Source organism: Eurytemora carolleeae, unplaced genomic scaffold (genome assembly GCF_000591075.1).
Source record: "Eurytemora carolleeae unplaced genomic scaffold, Eaff_2.0 scaffold1885, whole genome shotgun sequence".
In the NCBI taxonomy this organism is placed as follows: Eukaryota; Metazoa; Arthropoda; class Copepoda; order Calanoida; family Temoridae; genus Eurytemora; species Eurytemora carolleeae.
Window position 1 is genome coordinate 5,814 of NW_019397775.1, and position 24,058 is coordinate 29,871.

At 32.1% G+C, this 24,058-nt stretch overlaps 1 protein-coding gene across 1 annotated transcript; it reads left to right on the forward strand.

Annotated features, from left to right (window-relative positions):
* The first annotated feature begins 1,447 nt into the window (after positions 1–1,447).
* Positions 1,448–23,826, forward strand: LOC111715864 (glutamate receptor ionotropic, NMDA 2B). The gene is made up of 19 exons (XM_023491260.1): positions 1,448–1,506; positions 1,961–2,010; positions 3,229–3,282; positions 3,723–3,762; positions 5,608–5,697; positions 7,615–7,627; positions 7,709–7,740; positions 8,170–8,258; positions 8,719–8,791; positions 10,727–10,829; positions 11,688–11,733; positions 12,422–12,470; positions 15,512–15,555; positions 17,685–17,745; positions 17,979–18,081; positions 20,048–20,074; positions 21,069–21,140; positions 22,424–22,528; positions 23,785–23,826. The coding sequence occupies exons 2-19, from the start codon at positions 1,974–1,976 to the stop codon at positions 23,824–23,826; spliced, it is 1,080 nt and encodes a 359-aa protein (XP_023347028.1). The 5' UTR covers positions 1,448–1,506; positions 1,961–1,973.
* Positions 23,827–24,058: the final 232 nt, after the last annotated feature.

Consider the following 24,058-nt stretch of genomic DNA (forward strand, 5'->3'; position numbering starts at 1 on the left):
AGATTGCAAAGATATAAGGATAAAAAAATTAGATTTTGAGGTGAGTTAACTGATAAATCAAGTTTTTTTGTATTGTTTATTTGATCTGAGCTGAAAACTTTAGAATGGATAAACTTTAATCCTGACTTCTTGATCCGAATATCCACTGTGGAAACTTTTCATTTTAGTCCTTAATCCACTCTTTTTCTCTCTCCTCGGATATCCGTTAATTGTTTTCAACAATGAGAATATTTCTGTTCTCTCATTGGTTGCCAGCTTTTCTCTGATTGGCTGCTACAGTTTCTCAAATGATTAAATATTAATTTGAATTTTATCGTTTTTCATACACTTTTAAGATAATCTTGCAAGATTATGTTAATCTGGAGATTAAGAAAAAGAGTGGATTACGCCTTAATCCCGATATCCACCATTCAAAAGTTCCCAGCTCTGACTGTGTATGGCATAAATCATCTGAAAATATAATATATTTTACCATGAAGTAAACTCTGCTGTATTTTTACAATATTTCATAAAATTGGAAATTTTAATTTTACCACGTTATCTGTACTAAACCAAACATAAACGGTAACCGCCAAAAATGTTCTCGTTAAAATAGTTTTCGAAAATAAAGTTCTAACATTTGGCCCTAAAAAAGTCCTGTGGAAGAAAAGTTCTTAAAATAAAAATGTATCTGGAAATTGAGTTTTATCACTTTGTGACTTTATTTTCTAGAACTTACTTTTTACACCTCGGGCAGTAAGTTCTTTGAGATGTGTATGTACAGGGTGTCCCAATAAACATGGGAATTCAGTGACGAATTCGATATCTTCTTTTTAAATAATTCTTTGATTTAGTATAGTGATACCTTCTGAGAAAGCTGTAATCTGTAAGAGTTTCGTCTGCTATGTTCACATTTAAGTACAATATCAGTGTTTGTGTCATTGTTTAATTGAGCACAATTCGCACAATATCAGTGTTTGTGTATTGGTTTAATAGAATACAATATCAGTGTTTATGTATTGGTTTAATAGAGTACAATATAAGTGCTTGTGTAATGGTTTAATAGAGTACAATATTAGTGTTTATGTATTGGTTTAATAGAGTACAATATAAGTGCTTGTGTATTGGTTTAATAGAGTACAATATCAGTGTTTGTGTCATTGTTTAATTGAGCAAAATATCAGTGTTTGTGTATTGGTTTAATAGAATACAATATCAGTGTTTATGTATTGGTTTAATAGAGTACAATACAACTGCTTGTGTATTGGTTGGTGTATTAGTGTTTATGTATTGGTTTAATTGAGTACAATATCAGTGTGTATGTACTGGTTTAATAGAGTACATTATCAGTTTTTGTTATTGGTTAAATTGAGTACAATATCATTGTTTATGTACTGGTTTAATAAAGTACACCAATACTCAGTTCTATTAAATATTTGGTTATAAAATTACGTTTATACTTTATTTCAGAAATCATAAAATTTAAAAATATTTTACATCTACAATTGACTTTCTCTTGCATAATAGGTATGTTTAAATTTCTTTCTGCAGGTTTTATTTTTTAACCCTATGTGACGATTGAGTCCCCCCCCCCGTATGGTTTTCCTCAGAAATGTAAAATAGGCTTACGCCAAAACGCTCAAACTTTGCATATTCTAGAGTAAGCCGTTTTAAGATTATTAAGAAAAAAACCTGCATTTCAGCTTAGAATAGCAAGTTCAACTATTTTTTTAATATTTTTATGTGAATTTAAAAGGATGTTGTAGTTTTGGCAGAAGATGCCTGTAGAAAATTTTCTTTCTTTTTAAAAAACAGCCGAATATAATTGATGACGCAACAAACCATGAACAAGAAAATGGAGATTTTAAAACAAAGATTGCAAAAAACCAGCAGCTGCTAATTGCTATCTTCTGATTATTAATAGAATGTTGGTAAAATTAAAATTATAAAAATAAATATGTTAAAAAAAGGTTGTATTCAGTCTGTGTGTTGATATGCTATGGTGCAAGGTTCTCTTTCTTCTTACATTAGGTAAATTATTAAACAATTTTATTTTTCAATTTTATTTTTAAAACTTTTTTATTTTCAATTTTCAATGTGTGCACTGTACATCTAGCTCAGTATAAGGACATTATACTAAGCCTGGGATTTAAAATTTAGAAATTTGTTGAAACTTTCAAGATTTAAGTTTAAAGTTTTACATATATTTAATGATAGGAAAACGATGAGAATAAAAATTTATATTTTTTCTAATTAAAGCTTATTAGTTCTAGAAATTAATTTTTTAATTGTAATTCTTGTAAAACTGCTCAAATTGTAACAGTTCTTTGTTAAAGATTTTAAAACTATTTTTTTTATAATTTCAAACTCTTTCAAACGCTTTTTTGTTTAAATCACTAATGTAAACCAAAAAATATCCGTTGTGAAACACAGACTTTATAGAAACGGAAAAGCTTTTGATCTCGACATATTGACATTTTTATTTAAGTTGGAAAATCGACCTTCCCTTGTGATCTATGTTTTTTTTTTTTCAATTTGTTAATTAAACTAAACGCTGTAGATTCTTTTCAATTTCTTTGTTTAATAAAGGAATTGAGTCTTATTCACAAAGTCATATTTGCTAATGCCAATATATTTGCAAGGTGTAAACCTTTGATATTTCAAACTTAGTACATTTGTTCTAGCAGAATCCAAAGTTTGAAATATCTAAGGTCTACGACATTGGGATCTTAAGATATGGGGATAAGAAAATCAGAGTTTGTGACAAAGACTCAATTCCTTTGCTTTTAGTTCTCGCTAAAGAAAAAATAATTTTACATTTTTAATTAAAAAGTTTCACATGCTATGAAAAGTAGCATCAATTATTAAGATTGGGTCGACTTTAAACTGTCATACCGCCTTGGGCTTGAACTTATTTATACTTTTTTGTCTAGTCTTAAACAATAGACCTGAGATGGAATTTAAAGAATTTGAGCCGCGGTTTAAATCTGCCAAAACCCGGTTTAAATTAAGCGCCGGCTTAAATCTTGAAACATTTGATACAATTTTAAGTGGAACCAACCATATTTAAGCCGCGGCTTAAATTTAAACCGCCGCTCAAATTCTTTAAATTCGGCCACTGTACATCTTAGAAATCTAAATCACATGTTTTTAACTTTTATTTTCATGGAGTAATTGGGAAAATTTTGCTTGAGAGCCTGCAATCCTTTGGACCACTGTATTTTCCCTATTATTAATACTTTTGTTTAGAGGGGTGTGGAGGAATCGATATCTACGGAAACAGGAAAGGGGGTCGTCGACCAGGAAAAGAAAAAAGATTAAAATAAAACTTATTTTTAAAATTCCATTTTGGTTTATCTAAATAAGTATCGTTAAAAAAGTGAGTTTCTACTTTCATTTATCACTCAAGCTCTATATTATGGGTTATATTAAAAAACTAGTTATTTAAGTGTTTGAGGCGTTGGCCGTCAAATCTAAAAAATCGTCCAAAATTATCTATCTATCTATCTATCTATCTTTATATCTATCTATCCATCTATCTTTCCATCTATCTATCTATCTATCTATCTATTCATATGAATATTTGTTTCAATTTGAGTAAATTTTTAACTTCACGTTTAAAAATGAATTTGACTAAGCAAATTGTTTTACGTCTCACGATAATCTATATTTTTCATTTTTTATATTTTTCATTTTTTATATTTTTTTTTTTTTATTTATTTATCTATTTTTCTATTCTTCAGAGCATAGTATTATCTACAGCGAAGAAACCTTTGATCACAGGCAAGTTTTTCAATATCCAATTTTTAATAATTAATTAATAATTAATTTATAATTAATTTTGTCCAACATCAATTCAATTATACAGCCTCGAGCTGTTCAATAATTTTACTTATTCATTTATTTATCAATCAAAACATTTAAATTTTAAAATTTAAAAATTAAAAATTTGAAAATTTAAACTTTGAAAATTTAGAATTTAAAAATGTTAAATTTAAAATATGAAAATAAGCCGCATTAAAGAGCCTATATGTGTAAAGGTAATGCCTGATTCACAACGGTACCCTTAAAAGCTTTGGCTGGTCAAGTATGAATTATAAATTAATGTTTTTGATTCTTTAAACTTTTCATTTTCATTTGCGGGTTCTTTGCGAAAGTGGCTTGCGCATTTCTTGCTTATAAGAAGCAATAGAGAAATTCACAGAAATCAACACTTTTGGAGTCAGAGAAAGGATTGTATCTTTCACATTTTTGATTAGATAAATACCTGTTGTAAATTGGGCATTGTCATTTTTGCATAAAGGTTTACTGGAAAGGAATTGAGTTTTTTGTCCCAAACTCAAATTTTCTAATCCTTATCTCTTTGGAACCTGATGGTGTAAACCTTTGATATTTCAAATTTGGATTATTTAATCTCGTAGAATTTGTAGTTTAACTTTATTGTATTACAAAGATATAGGAATTTGATAATTATTGTTTGTGGCATAAATTCTGTTCAGGCCCTTTAACTCTCTAAAAAAAGTTAGCAAGTAGTATGTTTTACGAATTTTAAAAAAGTACGTCTGATCTTTTTCCTATCTTTCTAATCCCTTCACAGTGCACACAGAACAGAGAATATGAATCTTTGTCCTTCCCTACATCATTCCAAGTTTTTATAGTTCAAACTGTAAATTTCTGTCACGTACTTTTGGGGTGTATTTTCATCTAACAAGGAAAATGAACACTCGACACAAATTCTACTTATATATTTTTATTAAAAAAAATTTTCTGTTTGGCTTCGGTACCAGTACCCCCTCCCCCCAGTATACCCCAGTAAAGCCCAGTACTTTGCAGTACATTGTAGTACCCTGTACCCTGAAGCACTCAGTATTACCTGTCACAATCATGAAAAGATTTTAGAATTACAAATTGGTGTTTTTGCCATTCCTCCCTCCAATGAATCATCAGCTGTTTAGTTTTAAACCATCAACAGAATGTCTTTTTTACTGTTTTACACAAATGAAAATAATGCAAAACTAGAGTAAAGTGCAACCCAGAAAAGCTTCTATAAAAGTTCTAAATATATTTGTTCAAAATAAAAATTCTGTTTGGTTTGGCAACTTTTTTCTGCAGAATCTTTCCTACTTTCTGAAAGGTTTTACATCGGTATGTTTAAGGATATCTACTCGATATAACGCAATATTTATTAATACTTATTTTGACTCAAACTCTTAACTAAATGAATATAGAAAAAATATGCCGGTTTAAGAAAGTTTTAGATAGATATTTGCAATCATCCAGAACAAAAAGTTTCATCAAAAATTAAACTTTAGAAGTTTTATAGAAGTTTTTAAAAATATGCAAAAAAAATCATTTCTGACACCCCTAGGCTTAGTACGCCAATATAATTCACCAAAACCATACTTCAGTCCCTCAATTATCATAAAGGGAAATTTTCATCTTTCTAAACATCTCAGGGAAAGATTTTACAGGTTCTTTCAAACTGTAAATAATGATATGATGAAATATATAGTTACGACACTTATTCAACAAATAATGTTTGGACTTCCTGGCTCCCAGAAATCCTGAAATCAAAATTTAAGGTATTTTGAATAATTTGAACACTCCCTTTAACTCTTTCCATTTTAGAGTATTTCTGAAACTTGGTATAATAGTCCCGCACACCCAATGGTTGGAGAGGAAACGTAGATATTTACAGATTATTTCAAGCAGTCTTAGGCAGGCGGACATTATAGTAGTGATTATTAAAATTTCACGAACATAAAGACCTTACCATACCTGATTTACAATAGTACGATGTGGCGTTATTTAAAGGGAGAGACCGGCTATGTAACATGTTCAAGCTGAAAGTGTAGTATTCTAGAGAAAAACATTAGAATTAAGTTGATACCAATAATACATTTTTACGGTGTTCAATTCTTTTATAAGAGCGTTTGTTTGTAATATTTCACCAGTATGTTTCAGCCAGCAGAAGAAAGGTTTTTTACAATTATTAAATAACCCTGTCAAAACATTTATAAAAGTGTATTTATAAACTAATATGCTGTTTAGGAACATTTTTCTTAAAATAAATTATCAATGAAAGCCATTGTAGAACCGTAGAATCGATAATTTCATTATCACTATTACCTTTGCTGTTTCTGTATTTTTTTTTTGAAAATTTCTTCAAAATGTCGTCTTCACAATTTAAATAAAGNTTTGGAATGAATTTTTAAAAAATATTTCCTATGATAGAAGTTCATTATCTTTCTTCAACCTGTTTGCATGTTATTCAAGAATTAAAAAAAAAAACGTTTCTTGTACGTCACTATAGTTTCTTGTACGTCACTATAGTTTCTTGTACGTCACTATAATTTCTTGTACGTCACTACAAACACATGGCTGAACCCTCATTGGATCAGGCGCTGTTGGACTCGGCATACAGGAGTGGTACACCGTAAACATGTCTTATTAGTATCAAAAGAATCCTAAAGCTTTTCTCTGCAATACTGTATTCTCAGTTTAAATATATTACATAGCTATACAGCCGGTCTCTCCCTTAAACAATAGATAATTGCCACAAAATAGAGTTTAAAAAACTTGGTTCTCATGGTATCTGTTAAAATGAAAAACATATCTTCGGTTTCTCAAATTGGTTCTCAAATTATCAAATAATTCTTTGTAACTATTTTTATTTGTTACAAGTATTGCTCCTGGTTTGAAAATTTGTTACAATATTCTTTGTCAGAATGTAGTTTAGTTGAAATAAGAAAAAGCAAATATATAAGAACAACAAACAAGAAGTAATAGAAACTGCAAAAACAAATTATAAAGATGTAAACAAAATTAATCTAACATCAAGAACAAACTTTTTCATAATATTTTGGTTTATTTTTATAGATTATTTTAACTGTTTGATATGTACAGTTAGATATGAGACATTGCTTGGTTCGGTTTTTTTAAATTGAGGGTTTTTGGACTTTTAGAGGTTCCACAAAGATTTATAAAATTTCAAAGTTATTTATTCTAAAGATTGCATTTCTTGCACTATGCCAAATTTTTACCCTAAGAGAAAATGTATTTAAAACACGAAATAAAAATGATCGCGTTAAATGATCGTTTTTGATTAGTTTTTCCCATTTATTTTCTCATCATAAAAGTATTGCAAAGCTTCATAAAAGCTATCTTTTACAGAACACAATTTTGAAATATTCACAGTATTAAAACCCGAACCAAAAAAACATCATTCTAAAGCTGGAGTTTGCCGACCCTTTGTTTACATAGAGTTACATATTCGATTACCAACAATTAAATAAAAAAAAATAAAAAAGGAAAACCCATTTTTATTTCCTTTCCTGTCTTGCACATAACCATGGAATAATAATAGATTAGCCGTAATTTGAATGCATACATTTTTAGAGAGAAAAACAAGGATCCCGGACAACATTTGGAAGGGTAATGTTGTGAATAGGCAAATATTTTCTCATCTACTCTTGTATCGTTCTCGTTTTCCTTGTTACTCTTTTGTTTCTGAAAAAGTTAAGTTTGAAAACCACTTGGTTGATGTGAATAATAGATCTAGCTATTTTATCAAAATTGATTTTTATAACAAAATTTTTACTATTTTTATTTTACCTAATGTCTGCCTCTTGTTAGCAACCTTGACCGGGTAAATATTTTTATTTTTAAAACTTATATGTTGATATTAATATCTACAAAAAAGCAAAAGCTAATTATTAAAGTTTTTCAGAATGTGTTGCTTGCAATCAACGAGAGCTACAGGTGAAAAAAATGGATGAAAAAGTGAAACTTCTGGTTGCCTATAGCTTTTATGAAATATTCATGAGAAGACTTTTAGAGCACTTCGTGTTTTTATTTCAAGCAACAAGTGTAGGCAACATTGTTCTATTTTCACCGGAAATAAACATTTCCTGGGGTTATGTCAGTTACTACAAAATGTTAGGTCTGATCGGCTTTTAACAGCTTTGGCGGCTTTTGGATTCAATCAAATAAGCACATAAACGATTAATAGATCACCTCTTGATATTTGATTTTTTCTCTGTGCTTGGAATTAAAGATTTAAAGTAAAATTAAACTATGAAAGGTTTAATGAAAAAATTCTCTGATATCTGTGGTCAACGGTTGAAAAGAGAATTAGTTCAACCAGCAATACAGCTAGTTCAAATACTTTATATTAATTCCTTGATTTAGGTTTGAGTTTAGCAGAAGACAGGAGTTACGAGCTCCAGATGATTCTATAAATTTCGATGAAGTGGTTGCTGTGTCTCCACCCCCCAGAGGTAGGTTTCTGTGTCTCCACCCCCCAGAGGTAGGTTGCTGTGTCTCCACCCCCCAGAGGTNACTACTTTATATCCTTGTTTAGATATTTTACTACTTTATATCCTTGTTTAGATATTTTACTACTTTATATCCTTGTTTAGATATTTTACTACTTTATATCCTTGTTTAGATATTTTACTACTTTATATCCTTGTTTAGATATTTTACTACTTTATATCCTTGTTTAGATATTTTACTACTTTATATCCTTGTTTAGATATTTTACTACTTTATATCCTTGTTTAGATATTTTACTACTTTATATCCTTGTTTAGATATTTTACTACTTTATATCCTTGTTTAGATATTTTACTACTTTATATCCTTGTTTAGATATTTTACTACTTTATATCCTTGTTTAGATATTTTACTACTTTATATCCTTGTTTAGATATTTTACTACTTTATATCCTTGTTTAGATATCCTAGATCTACTGTGTGACCAAATAAGAAACTCCAGTGCTGCAATTATATATCTCACAGATACTGAAAGGTATAAAAAAGGTTTTTATTTTGCAATAAATCAAATAAAAAATATATTTGTGGAAAGTAATTAAATGTTATCTTTGATTATAAATCAATTAGATCTGAAATGGTTTTTATATAAAGGTTAAATTATCGTGCGGCGGGTTAGGAAAGGGGGAGGGGGCAATTTTTGGTTTAGATATTGTATGATATATGAAAAAACAACACCAATAAGGATTATATTTGCTGATAGATGATATGATAAACATAAGTGAGACTCATAAAACTGTTAAGTGAAGACTAAAATAACTATTCTTAATAATCAACACTAAATATACAACAATTTTAAGGTAATGCAGTAAAACTATATAATGAAACAAATAACAACATAAAGTGTCGTCTGAAATATTTGGAGACGACTTTTAGACTCAAGATATAACTTTAAGTTTACATTTTAAGATGAGAGATAGCAATCGCGCAGTGTAAACAGACCCATTTAAATAAAAAAAGATTTAAAGTTAACATTAAATCTATTTGCTTTGTATCAACATTAAAATATTAATTATTACGTTAATGTCGTCTTCTATTGCATAGTTTCATGTGTCTCACTAAAGTCAAACTATTTTTAATCCCCTGGCTAGCAATGACACGAGAAAACTAATATAATTTTATCTGATAAAATGTGTCAAAGCATTCTTTTTTATTTTAGCATAAAGAAAACTAACGAGGGGAGTAAATAGTTAAATAAAATGAAAACAGAAAAGGACAGCGTACACGATATTTCAAGTGACCCTCCAGTTATAGAGTGTAATGTACACTATATAAAACTTCCAGGAACACAAGAAGACATTAAAATTTTTCTGTGTGAAAAAACTGCAAAATTCTTACCATTTTCGTTCTTTCTTCTGTTGGCTGAATTCGACAGTCTGTAAAAAAGACCGTAAATGAAAATAATGAAGTTTAAGATAGAAAAAGAGAGATAACTCCATCATTTTTCCTCAGAAAATGGTAGGTTTGTAATGTAAATCGGACATGCCACTCTATAAATGGAGGTTCACTTGAATTTACGTTTACAGTCCCTTTAGGGTTAGTTTTTCAGATTAATTATATTTAATTCAGGCATTTTCAGAAACCTGCAAAAAAATTTAATACAAATTAATTCCAAAATGAAACAAGAAAAATTAAAAATTTAAGAAATGAAATGAATTTCAAGAAAAGTTTTGGCTGTTTTAACAACTTTGAATAAAATTTTAATAACATAAAACATTTTATACATTTCCACTAACTTTTCCACAGTCTCAGAAGGAAACAGTGTCCGTAACCGTAGCTAGAGCTTTTTACGTGAATATTTTGTGCATTAGAAATATCTAATAGTTTATAATTTTCATGACAGAAACAGAGACAATGGGTTAAAATGACATGATTTTTTTTATGGAAGCATAATAATCTCTTTTCTTTAAAATATCACTACATTGTTTTAAATGTATTTACTCATCGCAGCATTACTCAGATGAGAGCATGTACATTCTCAGCAGTGCTATGTAGAATATCTTTAGATCCTATCAGGTCCGAATTGAGTACTCTACATAGCATGTGTACTCTATCATTTGAAGGGTGCTATAGATAAGGAAGTTTGTTTAAAATAAAGTAGTAAGCAATCCACAACCACAATTAAATCCATGCCCTGTCCCTTGAAAGTGCTTTAGTTGCAAAATGGTGTAAATACAGGGTGTCCCAATAACCATGGGAATTAAGAGACGACTAGAAGATCGTCTATGATTTCCGATAATTGATAAATGACAGAAAGTGCACCAAGAAAAGATTGAAAGTCTAATGTGCTTTCCAAAACGAGGTCTAACTTCTTTTATCTTTAAAATTAAATCATGGAACAAAGGTAATTTACAGGTCGTCATTTAATTTCCATGTGTATTGGAACACCCTGTTGACCCGGTTATATTGGTAGGTACGGTCGGTCAACTGCCTCCTCCCAGTATTTTCTCCAGTTAGCAGCTTACCTTGGTATACCAGTGATAGCTTGGAATCCAGATAATTCAGGACTAGAGAAGGTAGGATACTAATCCTTGTTACATCATCTGGTAATTATCTGGCTATCTATCTATTTATCTGTATATCTGTATATCTATCTGTGGCTCAGTTTCATTTGCCAAAATACTTTTGCCATAAGTTACACTTGCCATAAGTTACACTTGCCATAATTACACTTACCATAATTACACTTACCATAATTACACTTTCCATAATTACTTGTCATAATTTTCTACTTTTTAAAAAAGCTATAAATCTGTCTTTTTTATTGTAAATGCGGGAAATTTGACCATGAAAATTCCCAACTTTAGTTTTCTCATTGTTTTAAAACAGAACAGAGCTGGGAACTTTAGAATGGTGGATATCAGGATTAATGCTTAATCCTCTGTTTTTTTTAAACAAAACAGTTGTAACAAGTTCAGCTCCTAATTTTCTCACAATGGAGGACCCTTTAGTGACCTTTGAGACCACAAGTAAAGGTAATCCAATGGTTCGAGACAGCAACAACTACACCTATGTAGCCAATGTTTCGTTTACAGAAGTGAAATATTGGAAATGTTCGGTTAAAATGTGCTCAGCTAGAATTCGAACCCGAATTCGAACTGTCTCTGAATTAGATTTGTAAAATTGTATTTAATTTGTAATTTAAAAAGAATATATGTTCGTTAATTCTAGCCAAATTTAATTTTAATTATGGCAAGTGAAATTAAGGCAAGTGTTACTTATAGCAAATGTATTATGGCAAATGTAATTATGACAAAAGTATTTATGGCAAAAATATTATGGCAAATGAAACTGACCCTATCTTTATTTATATATCTATCTATCTATAATCTATATATTCACATATATATATATGTATTTAAACTGTATTCCAGAGAACCTTCCAAGATGGACAGAAATCTATTGGTAAACTTCAGTTAGGTATAAGCCATTTTAATTATTTATTCATTCAACCTATTATCCCTCCATCCTATTACTCCTCCATCCTATTACTCCTCCACCCTATTATCTCTCCATCCTATTATACCTCCATCCTATTATCTCTTCATCCTATTATCCCTCCATTGTTTTACTCCTCCATCCTATTACTCCTTCATCCTATTATTCCTCCATCATATTATCCCTCCATCCTATCCCTCCATCCTATTACTCCTCCATCCTATTACTCCTCCATCCTATTACTCCTCCATCATATTACTCCTCCATCCTATTATCTCTCCATCATATAATCCCTCCATCCTATTATCCCTCCATCCTATTACTCCTCCATCCTAGTATCCCTCCATTCTATAATCCCTCCATTATATTATCCCTCCATCCTATTATCCCTCCATCACATTATACCTCCATCCCATTATCTCTCAATCCTATTATCCCTCCCTCCTTATATTCTTTCTTGGTATCATCATTTTAATTTATTTAATTTTTGTTTTTAAGTTTTGATATTTTCTGACGTCCTTCTGATATGTTTTAATTTGAAACGTCAATATTTTAGAATCAAATTATTTCCAAGCATTCAGAATAAATAGAAATCTAAGAGAAAAATCATTAACTATATTAAATGTCAAAAATTATAATTAAATTTTTTAAATCATTTTAATTTGTTCAGCCCCAACAATAGAACACCAGGTTTCAGCCATGCTCTCCATTCTTGTCAGGTAGTTAAACAAGGGGTAGAATGACAAGGGGTATCAATATGATGGGTAGAAAGACAAGGAGTAGTACGACGAGGGATATAAATCAAGTGAAAGAAGTCAAGGGAAAGAAGATGAAGGAAAGTAAACAAAAGGAAATAAGATAAGGGGTAGTAAGACCAGGGGTAGTAAGGGAAGTAAAACAAGAGTTTTAAGATAGTAAATAAGTAAGTAATTTTTTTATTTATGAGATATATCAAAAATATACAAATTTAAGTGTTTCAGGAGAATATTTAAAAAATAGAGGTTGTGTGAATATTTCCCCAAATAAGGGAAATAAATAAAGGAGTAGTACTACAAGGGATAGTAAGACAAGGGAAAGTAGGCAAGAGTTTGTAAAACAAGAGAAATAAGTCAATTGAAAGTAGGAGGATTAGTAAGACAAGGGAAAGTAGACAACTGGTAGTAAGACAAGGGACAATTGGACAACTGGTAGGAATACAAGGGACAATTGGACAACTGATAGGAATACAAGGGACAATTGGACAACTGGTAGTAAGACAAGGGACAATTGGACAACTGGTAGGAAGACAAGAGACAATTGGACAATTGGTAGTAAGACAAGAGACAATTTTACAACTGGTAGGAAGACAAGGGACAATTGGACAACTGGTAGTAAGACAAGGGACAATTGTACAACTGGTAGGAAGACAAGAGACAATTGGACAACTGTAAGTAAAACAAGGGAATATTGGACAACTGGTAGTAAGACAAGGGACAATTGGACTACTGGTCGTAAGACAAGGGAATATTTGACAACTGATAGTAACACAAAGGGAATATTGGACAACTGGCAGTAAGACAAGGGAATATTGGACAACTGGTAGTAAGACAAGGGAATAATGGACATCTGTAAGTAAGACAAGGGAATATTGGACGACTGGTAGTAAGACAAGGGAATATTGGACATCTGGTAGTGAGACAAGGGAATATTGGACAACTGGTAGTAAGACAAGGGAATATTGGATAACTGGTAGTAAGACAAGGGAATATTGGACAACTGGTAGTAGGACAAGGGAATATTGGATAACTGGTAGTAAGACAAGGGAATATTGGACAACTGGTAGTAGGACAAGGGAATATTGGATAACTGGTGGTAAGACAATGAAATATTGGACAACTGGTAGTAAGACAAGGGAATATTGGACGACTGGTAGTAAGACAAGGGAATATTGGACATCTGGTAGTGAGACATGGGAATATTGGACGACTGGTAGGAAGACAAGAGACAATTGGACAACTGTAAGTAAAACAAGGGAATATTGGACATCTGGTAATGAGACAAGGGAATATTGGACAACTGGTAGGAAGACAAGAGACAATTGAACAACTGTAAGTAAAACAAGGTAATATTGGACAACTGGTAGTAAGACATGGGACAATTGGACTACTGGTAGTAAGACAAGGGAATATTTGACAACTGATAGTGAGACAAGGGAATATTGGATAACTGGTAGTAAGACAAGGGAATATTGGACAACTGGTAGTAAGACAAGGGAATGTTGGACAACTGTAAGTAAGACAAGGGAATATTGGACGACTGGTAGTAAGACAAGGGAATATTGGACATCTTGTAGTGAGACAAGGGAATATTGGACAACTGGTAGTAAGTTAAGGGAATATTGGACAACTGTAAGTAGGACAAGGAAATATTGGACGTTTGGTAGTAAGACAAGGGAATATTGGACAACTGGTAGTAAGACAAGGGAATATTGGATAACTGGTAGTAAGAAAAGGGAATATTGGACAACTGGTAGTAAGTTAAGGGAATATTGGACAACTGTAAGTAGGACAAGGAAATATTGGACGACTGGCAGTAAGACAAGGGAATATTGGACATCTGGTAGTGAGACAAGGGAATATTGGACAACTGGTAGTAAGACAAGGGAATATTGGACAACTGGCAGTAAGACAAGGGAATATTGGATAACTGGTAGTAAGACAAGGGAATATTGGACAACTGGTAGTAAGACAAGGGAATATTGGACGAGGGTAGTAAGACAAGGGAAGGACAACTGGTAGTAAGTTAAGGGAATATTGGACAACTGTAAGTAGGACAAGGGAATATTGGATAACTGGTAGTAAGACAAGGGAATATTGGACAACTGGTAGTAAGACAAGGGAATATTGGACGAGGGTAGTAAGACAAGGGAATATTGGACAACTGGTAGTAAGACAAGGGAATATTGGACGAGGGTAGTAAGACAAGGGAATATTAGACAACTGGTAATTATTAAAGGGAAAGAATGAAAAGGGGTACCAAAGCGATGGGTAGAAAAACAAGGGTTAGTTAGACAAGGGAAATAAGTCAAGGTAAAGAAGTTGAGGGAAAAAGGTCAAGGGAAAAAACTTAAGGAAAAGAAGTCAAAGGCAAGCAAGTAGAATAAAGATAATAAGACAAGTGATGATTAGACAAGTGGTAGTAAAACAAGAAATAGTAGACAAGAGGTAGTAAGAAAAGGATAATACGCCAAACAAAAGTGGACAAGGGGCATTGAGACTAGGGAAAGAGGACAAGGGAAAATAGACAAGAGGTAGTGAGTCAAGGGAAAGTAGAGAAGGGGTAGCAAGACAAGGCCATAAGTCAAGGACTAGTAAGACAAGGGATAGTAAGACAAGGGGTAGTAAGACAAGGGGTAGTAAGACAAGGGGTAGTAAGACAAGGGGAAAGTAGGCAAGGGCTAGGAAGACTAGGGAAAGTATACAAGGGGTAGTAAGACTAGGAAAAGTAGACAAGGGAAAGTATACGAGGGGTAGTAAGACAATGGGTAGTTAGACAAGGGAAAATATATAAGGGGTAGTAAGACTAGGGAAAGTAGACTAGGGGTAGTGGGGCAATGGGTAATTAGACAATTGGGAAAGTGTACAAGGGGTAGCATGATTAGGGAAAGTAGACAAGAGTTAGAAAGACAAGGGAAAGACAACAAGCGGTGGTAAGACAAGGGAAAGAAGACAAGGGAAGAGAAGAAATGAAAAGAAAAAGTTTAATCTATTAAAATGTTTAGATATAATTGGCATCAGTTCGGTATTGTCACCTCAGAAATAGCAGGTAAGAGAAGGAATAGTGGAATAAGAGGTAAGTAAGTAAATTCTGCGCCTATACATTTTTCGAAATGTGTAATCTACAATCATAAGTAAATAAGTAATTATTTATTTATGCAATATTTTCTAAATCCAAAAATAGAGGTTGTGGGAATATTTCCCCCCAATTCTAAAAAAGGATAAGGAAAGGAAAAGGAAAGTTACGTTATTGTTTACAGTACAATGAATATAACTGGTGGTGGATTGTTAGTATTTTTCGACGATGAACTAACAACTTTAAGGGAAAAAAAGGGTGTAGTGTAGTAACAGGTAAAGAAAGGAATAGCGGAATAGCAGGCAAAGAAAGGAATAGATGAATAACAGGTAAAAAAGGAATAATGGAATAGCAGGTAAATAAATAAATAAATAAATAACAGGTAGGGCTGTGCAAAGTTCCGTTAACAAAACGGAGATTTTCGAAAATAAATGGAAGTGTCTGTTAACTAATGACAAAAACCGTTAGTTTTTAAATCGTTAACGAAACTGCTAAGTTTTTGAAGAAAAAAAAACGGTTGCAAACAAAACGAAACGAATTTCGTTTTTTTGCTTAAAATTACCTTTAACTTGTAAAAAAAAGAACTTTTTAAATGTTTTTGTGGTTTAAATTTTTTTTTTTCAACGCTTTGCGCCGTCAATTCCCTTTAAACTGTAATAGATCGTTAAGGGCTGTGCCGGTAACAATTTTACTAACCATTAACAAAAATTTTAATTCTTTAATAATTGCTGAAAACTTTCCGTCCACGCTGTTAATAAAATTGAGATCATTAATTAACAGTAACTTTAAATAAATGTGAAACACTAAAACTCTCTAAAACTAACGGCTACCTGAGATTTTATTTTAAAAACGGTTGGAAAAACCGTTATCGAAACGGCTTGAAAAAGTTGGAAAGTGTCCAGTCCTAATAGCAGGTAAAGAAAGGAATAGCGGAATAGCAGAAAAAGACGGAATAGTGGAATAGCAGGTAAAGAAAGGAAAAGTGGAATAACAGGTAAGGGAAGGAATAGTGGAATAACAGGTAAGGAAAGGAGTAGCGAAACAATATGTTAAGAAAGGAATAGTTGAATAGCACGTAAAGAAAGAAATAGTGGAATAGCACGTAAAGACAGAAATAGTGGAATAGCAGGTAAAGACAGGAATAGTGGAATAGCATGTAAAGACAGAAATAGTAGAATAGCAGGTAAAGACAGGAATAGTGGAATAACATATAAAGACAGAAATAGTGGAATAGCATGTAAAGACAGGAATAGTGAAAAAGCAGGTAAAGACAGAAATAGTGGAATAGCAGGTAAAGACAGAAATAGTGGAATAGCAGGTAAAGACAGTAATAGTGGAATAGCAGGTAAAGACAGGAATAATGGAATTCTGAATTGTCCTGAAGGGGTTGAGTTTAGAAACATTTTATGGCAAGTTTTATTCTTTCTTTATTTTGTGAAGGAAATTTTAAATTAAAGTGAGAACTGTAAAGGGGATTATAAATGTAATGAGAATTGTGTAGAGGTTTATGAATTTAAATGAGAAATGTTAAAGGTAATAGGAATTTAGATAAGAATTGTGAGGGAAATCATATGTATTAAAATATGAATTTAAATGAATGGTTTATGAATTTAAAAGAGAAATGCGAAGGGTATAAGATGACTTTAGATAAGAATTGTGAGAGAAATCATAATTTTTAAAAATTGAAGAAAAAAATAGGGGGAAATTTTAGTTTTATTTCGTAACTCACACTAAGTGCACGTAGAAATTTGTGGTTATTTATTCTGGTGGGGCATGGGGGGGGGAGGAAGCAACAAAAAAGTATGTTCGAATATTCAGGTTAGACAGTAATAAAATACATTTTATTTTTTTCATTTGTATTTGTTTACTTATGATTTTTTTGTTGTAAGAAATGTTCATTATTATTTCCCATTTAAATTCTAATTATCTTATTAGATATGAGTTGTTCTTTCCAATTAACTTTTTTGAGTTATTTTTTACCCTTCTAACTTTTACATATTTTTTCTCAGCCCATTTTTATTTTTTCAAGAATTTTTATCAATCCGCATTTGGCTTTTACTATTTTTTTTTGTTTTTGTTTTTAGTTTTATGATTTTTTTAAGGTCACGATGACTTTGTGCAGACATTTCGTGAGAAAATACCAGGATATCAAGATACTTTCAGGTACTGTACACCAGCACAACGTACTGCAGTATTCATTGTATTAAAGTACATTGTACAGCAGAAAACTTTACTGTAGTATACTATGTAGCAGTCATTGTACACTGTACAGCAGAACACGGTACTGTAGATTAGGTACACTAAACAGAAATTGTAATGCAGTACACTGTACCGCATTCACTGAACTGTAATACACTATACTATTAAATCTATATATTTATTAATCTATGGTTTAGGTTTATAATCCAGGATGTTTTCAAGCTAACAGAATCTAAGAACTATACTGTAGAGGATCTTGCTAAGAGTGAAGTCAGAATATTTCTACTGTACAGTACACAGGTAAATACGCAGTACTGTACATAGGTACATACACTTTACAATGTGCAGTGCACAAGTAAATATGCAGTACTGTACATAGTTACACACACTTTACACTTTACTGAAGACTATAAAGGTAAATATGCTGTAATGTACATAGTTACATACACTTTACACTGTACAGTGCNGCAATGAATGGTGAGAAAAGGTAAGTGACACAAAGCGTATTATAGTAGTTACACACACTTTACACTTTACTGAAGACTATAAAGGTAAATATGCTGTAATGTACATAGTTACATACACTTTACACTGTACAGTACACAGGTAAATACGCAGTACTGAACATATAGGTATATACACTGTACAGCACAAAGATAAATACACAGTACTGTACGTATGGGTACATACACTGTGCAGTACACAGGTAAATACACAATACTGTACAGAGGTACATACACTGTACGTTACACAGGAAATTACACTGCAATGTACAAAGGTTCATACACTTTACATTACGCAAGTAAATACACTGCACTGTACATAGGTACATACACCGTACACTGTACAGTACACAGGTAAATATGCAGTACTGTGCAAAAGGTACATACACTATGCACTGTAAAGTACAGAGGCAAATACACAGCGTTGTACATAGAAACATAAGGTGTAGTACACAGGGACTTATACTGTACTGTACAGTGTAAAGGTACTGCAGGTATACACACAGCACTGTATACATTCACATACACTGTTCATCCTACAGAACACGGTACATTGTACATACAGTGTACTGTCAACAGGGTAAACACACTGTCCAGTACTGCACATGTTTATACATAAAGGCTTTATTAAAAATGTATACACCCTTTTTCATGACTTGCGTCCAGCAAATGATTACATTTATTCATTCCTTTTCATGATTATATTTATTATATTTATTATAATATTTGTTATGTGTTTTTCTATTTTTCTCCTTGGCCGGGGAATATATTAAGATAATAATGTGAGAAGACATAACAAAGCAGGAAAACAGGGGTGTATATTTTTATTATTTCCCCCCCCCCCCCCCCCAGCCACAAACCCCTCTACTTTTGATGATCTTGGGGGGGGGGGAAAGAAAATTTGAACATCAGAGGGCAATTTTTTTTCATTCTTTCTTTTTTCCCAAAATTTTCCGTTAAAAATCAAATTAAGCTAATTGATAAAACCCCAACAAAACACTTGTAACTTCCAGGGGGGGGGGGGGCATGATTTTCAAAGAAGGGGAATGATTTTATGAGAAAATATACTCCCCTCTAGGAAAACTTATGATATCTGTATTTTGTATAAATTAATATAGATGGTTGAAATACCTTTCTTAATATGCTCAGTATAGATTTATTTAATGTCATATTCATTACAGCTTTTGTGGGTTTGTTTTTAGAAACATATTACAAATATCTACAAACTCTAACTTTACAAATACTTCTAACTATACGTGTATGTGATTTTTAGGACTTAGAATGTACTACTGTGGATTGTCGTGTACAAAAGTCATCAAAGCTTAAAAAAACATTTTGTGTACGATATGTTGGTTGTGGTTGTAGGCACAAAAAAACACGCAACTTTAAAATTCTTAAATTCTACAAAATAGTTGTCAAACTTGCAAAACAAAAAACTGCAAATGCGGAATGCAATGACAGATACCAGAAATTGAAAGAAAAACTTAAAGTCAAGATACGGACATTCAAAAAGATGCATTTTCTTAAATTCACCATTCTGAATATTTTGCTTTATGTTGTCTTGCTATTACTTGTTGATAGATTTTTAGCGATAATACTGGTCCAACTTTATGACATCGTATCTCATCTAGTTTTGATTCCACGCACACTGTGATCAATAAGTTCCACTAGAATTTTCTTAGGGGTACTTCTAGAAGTGTCAGCTCTAATAGTTTTTGAAAATTTGGTTTAATTTAACGAGAATTATATATTTGTTATTTCAGAGAGAAGCCGAGTTGATTATGCAGAAGGTAGGATTTAAAACCACTCTAAATCTTGATGAGCCGAGAGAGAAGGGATTTATTTGAACAATTAAATAGAAACTATGTTCAGTTTTGGCACCAATTTTCCAGTCCATAACTCTTGGCAACCTGATGGTGTACAATTTAAAATTTTGACACTGTAAACTGTGATCTAGCAAAACTGATAGTTTAAAAGTTTTAAGATACAAATACTAAACAAAAAACTTGATAAAGGTGTAAAATTCTTGGTTCCTTGAATGTTTAAATCTATTGCAGGCAGGGTGGAAGGGAAATCTGACTAGCCCCCCCCCCCCCGTGGGGTATTTTACGGGGTCAGAGGGGTTTTTGTCACAATACTCCTTTTAAAATCCATTTGCCTTATGTTTCATGATGAGAATGGATAAAAATTAATATATTCTGATAATCTTTCCATTTACAAACATTGTTTTAATTGTAGCTTGGATTGATTTTTTTATTTTGAATTTTAATTTATAATTACTTTTCCCGTTCATATATTTATCCTTGATTAAATCATGTAAACCCATCAAATATTTAGATGGCGTCTTTGTAAAGAGAACTATTTCGGGGGAAAATTTTATATTTTATAGCAAAAGTACAAGAAAGCATAGGGGTTTCTTACAATCTAAAAATATAAATAGATTCTAACAGCCATATAGAAAAGATTTAGGGGCGTCGGCAGCACGCCAAAACCTTGATCGAGTCAGGTAGCGTGTTGAAAAATTCTATATTAAGAGTTTTCAATGAAATTTTCGGTCGAAATTCTGTACTAAAACATAACATTTAAACAACTTATTTGATCTAAATAAGAGATTTATGGAATAAACTCATTTTGGCGGACCTGCCCTCCCCCTTAATACCACACTGTGCCCCCCTCACGTCCCCAAATTTATTTTTAACAAAAAAGCCAAATTTGGATAGTGTCAAGGTTATCCATCCCCCTCATCCTGGAAAAATTTATGTAACGCCCATATCTATTTGTCAGGGGGCAGCTGCAGGATTAACTGGGAGCAATTATCTCTGGATTGTGACGCAAAGCGTAGTGGGAGATCCTAAGGTAAAATAACGAAACATGTATTGGGAGATCCTAAGATAAAATAACGCAACGCGTATTGGGAGATCCTAAGGTAAAATAACGCAACATGTAGTGGGTGATCCTTAGGTAAAATAACGAAACACGTAGTGGGAGATCCTAGGGTAAAATAACGAAACATGTATTGGGAGATCCTAAGATAAAATAACGCAACGCGTATTGGGAGATCCTAAGGTAAAATAACGCAATGCGTAGTGGGAGATCCTAAGGTAAAATAACGCAATGCGTAGTGGGTGATCCTAAGGTAAAATAACGCAACATGTAGTGGGTGATCCTTAGGTAAAATAACGCAACTCGTAGTGGGAGATTCTAAAATAAAATAATGCAAGGCCCTAAGGTCCTAAGGAGGTCCTAAGGTAAAATTACGCAATGCTCAGTGGGAGATTCTAAGGTAAAATGACGCAATGGCGTAGTGGGAGATCCTAAGGTAAAATTACACAACGCTTAGTGGGAGATTCTAAGGTAAAATGACGCAAGGCGTTGTGGGAGATCCTAAGGTAAAATTATGCAATGCTTAGTGGGAGATCCTAAGGTAAAATAACACAACGCGTAGTGGAAGATCCTGAGGTAAAATTACGCAACGCGTGGTGGGAGATCCAATGGTTAAATGACTCAAAGTGTAGTGGGTGATCCAATGGTAAAATGGCGCAAAAGGTATAGGGAAATATCCTACGGTAAAAAAACGCAAAGTGTAGTGAGAGATCCTATCAATTTCAAGATCAATTTGCAAATTATGCGAAGCATATAGTAAGAGATTATATAAGGGTAAGATGACCCAAAGCATCTATTGGGAGATCCTACGCTAAAATGACGCAATGAATGGTGAGAAAAGGTAAGTGACACAAAGCGTGTTATAGTGCAAAAACCTAGGGTAAAATGACGTTTAGAGTAGTTGGAATTCCAAATTTAAGTGACGTAATTTCTCATGCGAAGGCCCAAAAAATATTGCTACTTATGTGCATAAATCGCTTTTTATGCTTAAAAACTCTTTAAACTTAATTTTGCCTTTTACAATCTTTCTTTATATATTCTCTAACATTTTTTATTCTCAATATTTTCATATTTTATATTTTATATTTTATACAAGTTTATATATTGACATGATTGACGTTGTTAATATCTATTTTTGATAAGACGAAAATATTTTGAAAATATTCAAGAGAAACAACAAAATGTTTTAGCAAAATAATATTTAGTTTTTTCAATCTTGAAAATTATTCTTAAAATAGAAATTTAATAAATTTCAGGACAAAGTGAGCTTGAGAGAGAAATTCCCCATCGGTATGCTTGGTATTCACTTTATTGTAGATCTAGACACAGTCCTACATCATATTGTTCCACTTGCCGTTCAGGTACACCCCCCCCCCATACCAGGGGAACCAGGGATACTTGACATTATTTTTTTTAATGGAGAGTCATGTCCGATACACAACAGGACCCTTAAAACCATCATCTTGAAAACTAGTAAAATCAGTTTTTAAAATAAAATATATTTAATTAATTCTTAAATCAGACTATTTAAAGGGACTGTCAAAGTAATCTTAAATAACTATTTTCATGTCCCTTGAAACCCTTATCTAAAGATAACCTAGTTTTTGCTGAACATAAAAAGAGAAAAATTTTAAAGATGTCAAGCTTTGTCTTTGATACATAAATTGAAATTTTATGAGCAGCCTCTTTAAAAAGTATTGTTTTGATAAAATTGTTCATATACCATTGTAATATTAGAGATTTTAACTGTTAAATTTGTTATAAATCTTGGTTTGTAACCAGTAATAAATGTCAAAATTGCTATCTGAATTAGCCGACGTCTTTGTTTATGGGACCTGCCATGGCCCCGGGGACGGGGGTTTACAACCAGTCAATTCTCAGGATACAAAAATATCTCTAAATAATATTCAAGAGAAATTTTGGCTATAAATAACAGAGACTAATCTTTATGGAGATTTATTTCAGTTTTCAAAATTCGTCTTTATCCTATTTACATATTCTCCTATGGTGCTATGAGTTGGTTTATCCTATTTAGATATTCTCCTATGGTGCTATATGAGTTGGATTATCCTATTTAGATATTCTCCTATGGTGCTATGAGTTAGTTTATCCTATTTAGATATTCTCTTATGGTGCTATGAGTTGGTTTATCCTATTTATATATTCTCCTATGGTGCTATATGAGTTGGATTATCCTATTTAGATAATTTCCTTTGGTGCTATGAGTTAGTTTATCCTATTAAGATATTCTCCTATGGTGCTATGAGTTGGTTTATCCTATTTAGATATTCTCCTATGGTGCTATAAGTTGGTTTATCCTATTTAGATATTCTCCTATGGTGCTATGAGTTGGTTTACCCTATTTAGATATTCTCCTATGGTGTTATGAGTTGGTTTATCCTATTTATATATTCTCCTATGGTGCTATATGAGTTGGATTATCCTATTTAGATATTCTCCTATGGTGCTATGAGTTAGTTTATCCTATTTAGATATTCTCCTATGGTGCTATATGAGTTGGATTATCCTATTTAGATATTCTCCTATGGTGCTATGAGTTAGTTTATCCTATTTAGATATTCTCCTATGGTGCTATGAGTTAGTTTATCCTATTTAGATATTCTCCTATGGTGCTATGAGTTTGGTTCGAAGTAATTGAACTACGACCTATCATGTGAAGGTAATTTATAGATAAGTAACTCAACCTTTGTTTTCATTGTTTCTAACTGGCACACGAAAATCCTTTTATGAAAGTTATGCATCAAAATGTAATACCGGGTCGACTTTCAAGTTTTACTTCACCAACTCACTGAGATTTTAAGTGTAGCCCTGTACAATTACTTCGGGATTGTTTCTAGCTTGAATTGAGTTTCAAACATAAAGACGAAATG

Coding starts and splice junctions, on each gene's coding strand:
- LOC111715864 (XM_023491260.1), top strand. CDS start 1,974: ATGCTATGGTGCAAGGTTCTCTTTCTTCTTACATTAG. Junction 3,763..5,607: donor GAAGAAACCTTTGATCACAG/GCAAGTTTTTCA, acceptor TTTCCATTTTAG/AGTATTTCTGAAACTTGGTA. Junction 21,141..22,423: donor GCGTAGTGGGAGATCCTAAG/GTAAAATAACGA, acceptor AATAAATTTCAG/GACAAAGTGAGCTTGAGAGA.